Consider the following 9,513-nt stretch of genomic DNA (forward strand, 5'->3'; position numbering starts at 1 on the left):
AAAACCTTCTATTAACTGCAATGCTTTTTAATGAGGTGCTATCATGTATATTGGTCCCAAGATGGCTGCCGACACTTCTTGGATGAAGTGCTGACAGCCAATCAGATCTCACGATGAGATGTGTGGTTAGGCTCCGCCCAGATATATATGTGAATTTACTTTTGATTTTCTCAGGAACTACTGAACCGATTTACACCATTTAAGCAAAAGGCACATGCCTGACCTGAGGACTACCTCTTTGCCAAATTTCAAGTATTTCTGTTCAGCCGTTCGGGCTGTACCTTCGACTAAAGGTCCTATGGGAAAATGCATGGAGAAAACACGTTTTGGGACCCCCCTTTTTTCTCAGCCTCCGCTTGACGAATCACCCCGAGACTTTCAGGGGAGGAGCTGAGCGGAGCGCCCCATTAGTTTTGAAAATTTCACGAAGATAAGTCAACCGGCGCCAAAGTTATTTAAAATAGAATTTTCAGATTTCCTATGGGAACTCGGTCCTAACTATAACTATCTACTGGCGACCGCCAGTAGATAATACATATATATATATATATATATATTTTACCTACTAGCGGTCGCGAGTAGGTAGTTATAGTTAGGACCTGGTTTCCATAGGAAAAGCTATTTTTTCACTTAGCTATGACTTTGGCGTCTTTTGACCAATCTTCATGAAATTTTCCCCCCAAAAAGTGTCAAAGTAGGTTCTGGTTGTCATGGAAAGTTTGAGGGTGATCCTTGCAGTGGGAACTGAGAAATAGGGGTAAGAAAAAAGGGTGCATTTGTAATGTTAATTCCCACAGGAATGCGTTGTTGAACCTACATCCTGAACCGTTGGACGGAATTTCACCAAATTTGACAGAAAATTAGATGTTGTTACACAGATTGTGCTTTTTGGTATTTGGTGCAAAACCATCCAGTAGTTTTTTAGAAACTTTGGCTAAAAATAATAGCTATATCTCTGCACAATATTTTTGACAGTTTCACAATATATCGCAGATGCTTGTGCAGGAACGGTGCCTGGGGCTGACAATTTGTGTGAAAGCCGACATAAGGGGTCAGGGTGGAGATACTGAGATCCCTTGCTTGAGAAATGGGTATGTTAGTGACACAAGTTATATGCCCAATTTTTTTTTTTATTGCTCGTGATATTCGCGATGACGCTGTGGCCACCAGCTGGGCCCCCTATCTACCATCGTCGGGATGTTGAAATATCGAGGCGACATCACGAATATTGGTAAAAACATAAACAAGTATTATATATATATATATTTATATATATATATTTATATATATATATATATATATATATATATATATATATATATTTATACACACACACACACATATATACACACACACCCTCTCTGGTCACTGTCACAAACTCATTCACATACTCAAAAACTCGCTCAGGCACTTAAACACCTATTCACATACCCACTCACACAGCTATACATCCGGTAAAATACCCACTCAGATAATTATGCACTTACTCACATACACATACAGGTACTTATACACCCACTTACAGACTCACTTGGAGAGTGATACACCCAAGTACAGACCCACTCAGAGACTCGTGCACCTACTTAGCAACTCAGTCATAGACAAATGCATACAGTTTCTTACCTACTTAGAGACTCGAACACTAACTCACAGAACCACCTGGGCACTCATGCTCCCACTCACAGACCCACTCCGATATCCATGTACCCACTTACAGATTCATTTAGTCACACACTCATGTACTTACCCACTCAGATACTCATGCACCCACTAACAAACCCACTCACACACTGAAATATGTACTCACATACCCACGGAGACATTCATACATCCACTTACAGATCCACTCAGACACTCATATACCTACTCACACAACCATAATTTAACTCTCACACTCATCATGATTATGACACTAACCATTTCATGAGTAATGTAATATGTGAGTGTGGGGACGCAAGTTATAGTTAGCTCAGCTAACTATGACTGCTTATTTTCTCTGGTTTTGTACAAGTTAAACTTGAGCCTGACTATAACGTCTCTGTACCCTTTGTTACATGGAGGTGCACCTGCAAAAGATGGTATCTTTTTACAGGCATTCATAAGCTCTGCATCCAGGTCTTTGCATCTTACCGTTGAGCATGGGATACACATGGAAGCCAGACATCTTGTTTTATTTCAGGAAATGGTCTGGAGACATCCATTGCAGATTTAAAACCTCATGCACTATGGGTTTCAATGTTTGCAAAACATCTAATTGTGTACATTGGGGAGCTTGCAAATGCTAAAAACAGTTTTGAAATTTACTAAACCCATTTACCAATTCAGAAAAGATTTTCTGAATTGCTAAATGGTTTTAGGAATCCATCACTATTTGAGATGGGCATGTTTAGAGTGTCCCTTCCAAATACTGATTTGTTATGGAATGTATCAATGTTTTGGATCAAGATCCCATCACTACATCACTTACCACTAACTCAAAGGCGGTGGTCAACCCTTCGAACAGGGACCTTCTACTTGGTTGTGAATATGGACAGAACTTTTTTTAGAAGAAATGTTTGTGCAACCTTTCATTCTTTCAATAGATCCTGTTTACCTTTAAGGAAAGTTGACTACATTAAAAAATGAATATTGCTTTATTTAAAAGCAATCACAGACATGGTAGTTTGCTGATCCCAGCAGATCACCTTCCCTCTAATTGTGCCCTATCGTATTGGGTCACAATTTGCAATCTAATTAATATTGATGAGGGAGGTCAAATTTTGATCAACTACTGAACTGTATTTTGTGCCTGACCTATTGGTACATAGGCTGGTTGTCAAAATACCAAAGTATTCACTAGAAGTCAGAGAGCAAATTGCATCCACATTTCCTGCATCCATTTTACTGTATTACTAATAAGTAATCGCAAATTGCAAATCATTGTTAGTTGCACTTTACGATTTCTCACTTGGAATCTTTAAAGATGAAGCTCTTAGAAACAGTTCACTGCAAATCCTATGGTAAACTCCAAGGTCGCTTCAGTGTTCTTTCTTTGTGAAATTATTTTCCCAATTAAAGTTATCTTTAACCTAAGAACAACCATCAGCATTGACCCTGGATAGAATTCTGATGGGTCCCCAATCATTTGTTCAGTGGATAACTTAGCCTCTAGGTCTTGGACAACTACTGCTGCACAAAACCAAACTAATGTACAGTTGTGTTGAGCATGGATTTCCTACAAAAATGTATCCTTTGAAGTAAGCATTTGTATTTGTGTCCGTTATCCTCATGCAACTTACTTTATGTTTAGTGTTAACTCCTCTGCATGAAAGGAACCTCCGGCCTCATTTAAAACTTGAAAGTAGATGCACTGCTACTATTTTAAGACCTCAATATATCCTGTTAAATCTACCCTGTGAGCGGATGTTTGTAACAAAGATCTATTATAGAAGTTGGTAAATGTGTTTCCCTTCTTGCTTTATTGCAGTGATTTTGTTTACATCTCACACTATTTCTAAAGGTATATTTCTTGTCCTTCACTTGTTTTGTTACAGATTCCCCGCTCAGTCTGCAGTGAGAGTTGCATGCCAGGGTACCGTAAAACTCCTATACTAGGGAAGCCCATCTGTTGCTTTTACTGTGTGCACTGTGCAGAAGGGGAGTTTTCAAATAGCACAGGTGAGAGAAGCATCTGAAATGTATTCTACTGACTTTTTTATACAATAGCACTGATATTATATTAGGCTGAAGAGTGTAAGACAAATATGATAACACAAATGGCATATCTAGTAGAAATGTTTACTATCACTGCCATCTTCTATGGCACACCCTTCTTATAAACATTTGAGAATTAAGAGACCTAGGGCTCTATTTGCCAAATTCTCACACAATGCAATACAGCAGCCAACAATACTGCACTGCGTTCCGTGAGAAGACAGCAGAAGAGTGCCATATCTGAGTTTTTTTCAGAATCGCAATTAGGAAATCGCCATTCCTAATTAATGACATTTTTATTTTTACTTTTGTAATTCCTAGAGGGTCACATATTGACCTACCTCATAAATATTAATGAGGTAGTGCGCAGTTGTGTCCCATTAGAGATGAAAGCCATCACTGAGATTTTGGTCTGCTGGGGTCAGCTGATCACTATATTTGTGATTATTTTTAAAGAAAACAAACTTTTAAAACATTTTTAAAAATTAGAATTTTTCCCTTTAAGGTAAATGACATTTTTAACGGCCTGCTCTTAAACAAATATTTTTTCGTTTTGTCAACTTATACTGGAAGACTGTGGTCTTGGGGCACGGAGCCCTTTATGCGGTGCTCGTGGACCTTAAAGCTGCTTTTGATTTGGTCCCGCGTATAAAGCTTTGGCAGGTATTGAGGGAAATGGGCATTGCTCCTGAGCTTCTTACCGTGATTATCCGCTTGCATGAGGGAAACTTCGCTCGGGTGCGGTGGGGGGGCGTGGGGGAGGTGACCGAGGATTTCCCGGTTGGCAGGGGCGTGCGGCAGGGTTGCGTTTTGGCACCGAACCTGTTCTCGCTCTTTGTCAACGGGGTGGCCGGCCGCCTCTCGCTTACCCCCACCGACGCGCCGGCACTGGCAGGAGTGCGCATTCCTATCCTCATGTTCGCGGATGACACGTTAATTATCTCAAAGACCCCTAGCGGTTTACAAAAGGCCCTTGGGTGTTTTGAAGAATTTTGTACAGAAAGGGGCCTGGAAATTAATACAGGAAAAACGAAGTTCATGTCTTTCAATGCCCACAAACCCTTCAAAGGACATTTTTTTATGAATAAGCTACCTTTGGAGGAGGTCACCTCATTCACATACCTAGGTATAACATTACAGAAAGATATGCGGTGGGGTTGCCAACTAGACCGTGTTATGTTGCAACATAAACAAAAATCAGGTGCCCTTATGTCGAGATTTAAAATCTCGTTTACTAAGCCAATTTCTCCAGTTTTAGAAATCTATGGGACAAAGGTCCTGAGCTCTTGCCTGTATGGCGCCGAGCTTTGGGGCCTCGACAATCTGAATAGCTTGAAGACACTAGAAAATGCGTTTTTGCGCAAGGTTACAAACCTACCTTCAAGTACACCAATGCGACCTCTACTCCTGGACCTTGGCAAAAAGCCACTTGAACATCTGGCGAAGCTCCGTCCAATACTATATTGGCGTCGACTTTGGTGTACAGCTGAACTTGTCCATTACAGGAGTGGCTTTGTGGACTTAATTGAATCTGACAGGTCCCAAAAAATAAAGTGGTTAAACGGGATCAAACTCCTCCTGGGTAGCTTAGGCTTGACTGAACTTTGGAAAGATCCCGCAAATGCTGTTTTCCCATCTAAAGAAAATCTGAAAACATTATATTGGGAATGGGTTTACAAGCTGGAAATTTCCCAAGGTCTTTCCTCCCAGCTATCATGCCGTTTTTTCGATTTAAAAACCTACCCTCTTCTAGAGGAGTACTGGGATATTATCGAAAAAACTATAGATCGCAAGCTATATTTCCAGCTACGGGTGGGTACTTTACCCGTTGCAGAATTTACTTCTAGATGGGGGGGCAAAGGAAGTAAGAATGATAGGTGCTATAATTGTCTGGAAGAATGCGAGACTATAGGACATGTATTATTCTTCTGTCCAATGTATGTAGCACCCCGGGAAAGATGGATAAAGCCAATTTGTAAACTCCTGGGTATCAGAAGGTATGCTATAGCTCTTCGCATTCTAAGTACAGACCCTGCACCCCCGATCTGTATAGCTGTGGCCAAATTTTTAGGGTGGGCCTGGGGCATAAGGTCAAAAACCTTGAGGAATGCTGTAACCCTCCCCACCTAAAATCTAACGACATTGTTGCACTCTATTTGACGTAAATACTATATACAAGAAGATAGGCCATGTGTCCGTAAAACTTAATCTTGCTAATTTCCATGTAACACAAGTCTCCCTGGGCTGACCCTATAAAGAATGTTCCCTCTTTTTTGTGTTGTTGTTTTAAACAAGTTTTAAACAAGTTTTAAACAAATTTTGTTAGCTTGACGGTTGTCCAAATTTAATTGTATTTTAACTGTTTTTTAGGTAATTTATTAACTACCATTTTATGTAATCACTTTAAATGTGCTTTTATGACTTAATTGCCGAATAAAGCTTATTGATTGATTGACAAATATTTTATAACATTCTTAATGTTTGTGAATGGGTTACCACCTCCGTCGAGGAGGTGGTAAAATATAAATGTATTGTGACAGGAAGTCGGTTGCAAGACATTCATTCATACCACTGAGAGTCAATATCATTATTAGCTCCTTCTAAATACTGGATTGCAAACCAAAAATATAATTTTGTGGAATAGCAGTTTGGTGTTTGTGCATATGAAATGCATTTTATAGTCCAAACAGCCTGATTCTATGAATTGGGCAATTTGCTACCTCAAAAATGCTTCAGACATCTGGTCCCAAGTACTTTACTGAATATTTATTTTAGTAGTTTCATTGTACACTAAAAGATCATAGATGCAGAATAGCATTCATTGAATAGGAAAACCTGATATGCATGAAATAAGAGGGGCAAATTCTGAGTTGCAGTAACTCAACAGCATTAAATGATTTATCGCTATGACACAGCAATACATTGTTAAATATGTGCACATCGAATTGTAACTACAACTTGATTGTCTAAAGTGAACTACAGATTGTCTACCTTGAGAAAAGCAAAAGCAAATTGCAATAATTGATTTTGCTGTGCTAGTGCTACCATGATCACAGCAACATAAATATATGATGTATTGATCCTATAGTATCAATGTGCTTTACAGTTAAAGAGAGGCTATAGCTGTTTCAGGGGGAACCTTTGGAGCATTTCTTATCAAATGTAAGGTTCAGTTTCATGTGTCCCATGTTATGTGGATCAACTATTTGGAATATCTATATCTTTAACTTAATTTTCTTCTTATGTTTTATATTTTAGACATGGAAAATTGCTTAAAATGCCCAGAGGGTCAGTGGCACATTGATAGAAAGGATGGTTGTATCCAGAAAGCCATTGTTTATCTCTCTTATGGTGATTTTCTCGGAGCACTGTTGGCATCTGTATCTATTGTACTATCCATGTCCACAGCGTGTGTATTGGGAATCTTTCTCAGATATCGGAACACCCCAATAGTAAAGGCCAATAACAAGGATCTCAGCTACGCTCTCCTTGTATCTCTGCTGCTGGCCTTCCTCACCTCTCTTCTATTCATTGGACGCCCTGCCCGATTAACATGCTTGATCCAGCAAGCTGCATTTGGGATTATTTTCACTGTTGCCGTGTCTTGCATATTAGTGAAAACCATCACTGTTGTGATTGCCTTCAATGCCATCAAGCCAGGTAGCAGGTTAAGCAGATGGCTGGGATCTCAGGTGTCTGCTTCCATGGTCCTCGTGTGCACACTGGGGGCAGTAGTAATTTGTCTCACGTGGGTGCTCACTTATCCTCCTTACCCAGCCACTGACACTCAGTCTGAAACTGGAAAGGTGATCCTACAGTGTGACAACGGTTCTGTCATTGCTTTTTATGGGATGCTTGCTTACATGGGTCTGCTGGCCTTTGCTAGCTTTACTGTGGCCTTCCTAGCCAGAAACCTTCCTGATAGATTCAATGAGGCCAAGCTCATCACATTCAGCATGCTGGTGTTCTGCAGCGTCTGGGTGTCCTTCCTCCCAGCCTACCTTAGCACTAAGGGTAGATACATGGTGGCCATGGAGATCTTTGCCATCTTGGCTTCCAGTGCTGGGCTGCTGGGCTGCATATTCATTCCCAAGTGTTACATCATTCTGTTCAGACCAGATATCAACAAATGATGCATTTAGAAGTCAGAAGTAATTTATAATCACAATATCAAATGTATAACCTGATCATCATGGGATGTGGTGAAGAGCATCTGTTTTTTATATCTTTTTAATTAGAAAATATTAGCATTTTAAAAGGAATCATTCACTCATATCCCAAAATTAGTAAAGGGCTCAGAAAAAGGCTCATAATGCAACTAGAGGTTATCAACAAAAGTAAGTTACAAGTGTTGTCAAGTAATTATGCACCAAGAAAATAAATTACCTTGTTAAGCTGTTGTTGTCCACCTGTGGCTTCCACATTTGCTAAGTACAATACTTTCCTGTACATGTATCTATTTTATAATTTTGCTCAAACATTTATTATCTTTGATTTTCATTTATTTCTGTTTCTGGAATGTATGATAGTTTCCAACGTATAGCTCACCTGTCTATATTTCAAATGAATGCTAATGAGTAAATCATTCCAGGAGAAGACGGTTCAATACGACTGGCTTACCATTCTTCGGAGATAAGACTAAAAGGAATCAAATAGACTGGGGCACTGTGTTCTTCAACCCCCTGGTGGTTTATACCTATTGTTTTTATTTCTTCAACAAACTGGTTGCTTCTTACAGAAACCACAGTAGTCAATGCAACCCTACATAAACTTCATCTGAGCTCTCACTTGAAGCCACTGACAAGCACTTTGAAACTCCAAGACTTAACCCTATTTTCATAGGCCAACCAAAGCATAGGGTTTTTACCTTGTAGCAACTTTTTCTTTTTTTAAAGTAATTTTTAATAAAGTCTTCATAATAAGCTTAAGCATTCAGTATATAATCCAGTGCATACTCAAACATTCTAGGGTAGTGTGTCCTGCAAATACCATCTGAAATTACAGTATCACTGCTCACAAAATTGTTAAAGAACAATGGGGAGAGAGAAAACAAAAAAAAGAGGGGGTGAGCCACTCAGCTAGGGTAAACAATTTCATGACTCTACAAAGAATGTTCTATGGTGCCACTCAGATGCGTGTGATAGTGACATTGGATTGCATTGTGGGAAAATGACTGTCTCCAAATGGTTATGCTAATGTGTCTGTTAAGGGCTGTATGACTTGCCTCCTGGATTTCTTAGTGAGTACTAGATTTGTAGGTGTGTGTATGCAATTGCCTTCATTAGCACTACATAGATATTACTTCTGGATATCTATATCAGCAAATCTTCAGATGCTTCTATCACTATGTCAGTGCATGTTTTAGTGTGTGTCTGCTCGGTTACTACGGTGTGTCAGATTAAACTCTGATTGGTACAGTGAATGTGTAATGTGGCTCAGGAGTTTGTATAAGCACATACATTGTTTTTTAGCCTTTGGCTGCTTGTAGGACTTGTAAAGGGTCAGTGAATTTCAAAAATAGAATGATCACATCACAGGGTCTTGATGTAGCAGATGATGAAGAGAAGCAAGGACCTAATCTGACAGCAAGATGGAGGTTTAACTCTATGGATTGAGGTAAGTCCAGAAGCTGCGGAAAACATGAGGTAAATAAGGAGACTGGATGACAACCCTTAATAACTTCTGGAAGGCTGTAGGAAGCTGGCTCTGTCTATGATACTGCCGCTAGGTGGCAATACCATGCACAGAGCCCAGGGGTTCCCTAAAAGTATACAGGGCGCAACGTAAAACCCAAATTGCTCTGTTAGTGGTAGTGTGGGG

General features: G+C 39.7%; 1 protein-coding gene across 1 annotated transcript; it reads left to right on the forward strand.

Moving 5' to 3' along the window:
• Window positions 1-3,542: 3,542 nt before the first annotated feature.
• On the forward strand, window positions 3,543-7,826 carry LOC146863627 (vomeronasal type-2 receptor 26-like). Its single transcript, XM_085636644.1, has 2 exons — window positions 3,543-3,657; window positions 6,952-7,826. Exons 1-2 carry the CDS (start codon window positions 3,564-3,566, stop codon window positions 7,824-7,826), a joined length of 969 nt encoding a protein of 322 aa, XP_085492770.1. The 5' UTR covers window positions 3,543-3,563.
• The last annotated feature ends 1,687 nt before the right edge of the window (window positions 7,827-9,513 follow it).

This window comes from Triturus cristatus, chromosome 2_1, assembly GCF_964204655.1.
Source record: "Triturus cristatus chromosome 2_1, aTriCri1.1, whole genome shotgun sequence".
Classification (NCBI taxonomy): Eukaryota; Metazoa; Chordata; class Amphibia; order Caudata; family Salamandridae; genus Triturus; species Triturus cristatus.

What these genes read in the sequence shown, in the direction of transcription:
- LOC146863627 (XM_085636644.1), top strand. Translation starts at nt 3,564, where the DNA reads ATGCCAGGGTACCGTAAAACTCCTATACTAGGGAAGCCCATCTGTTGC. An exon ending in GGAGTTTTCAAATAGCACAG is followed by an intron (nt 3,658 to 6,951) that starts GTGAGAGAAGCA and finishes TTTATATTTTAG; the next exon opens with ACATGGAAAATTGCTTAAAA.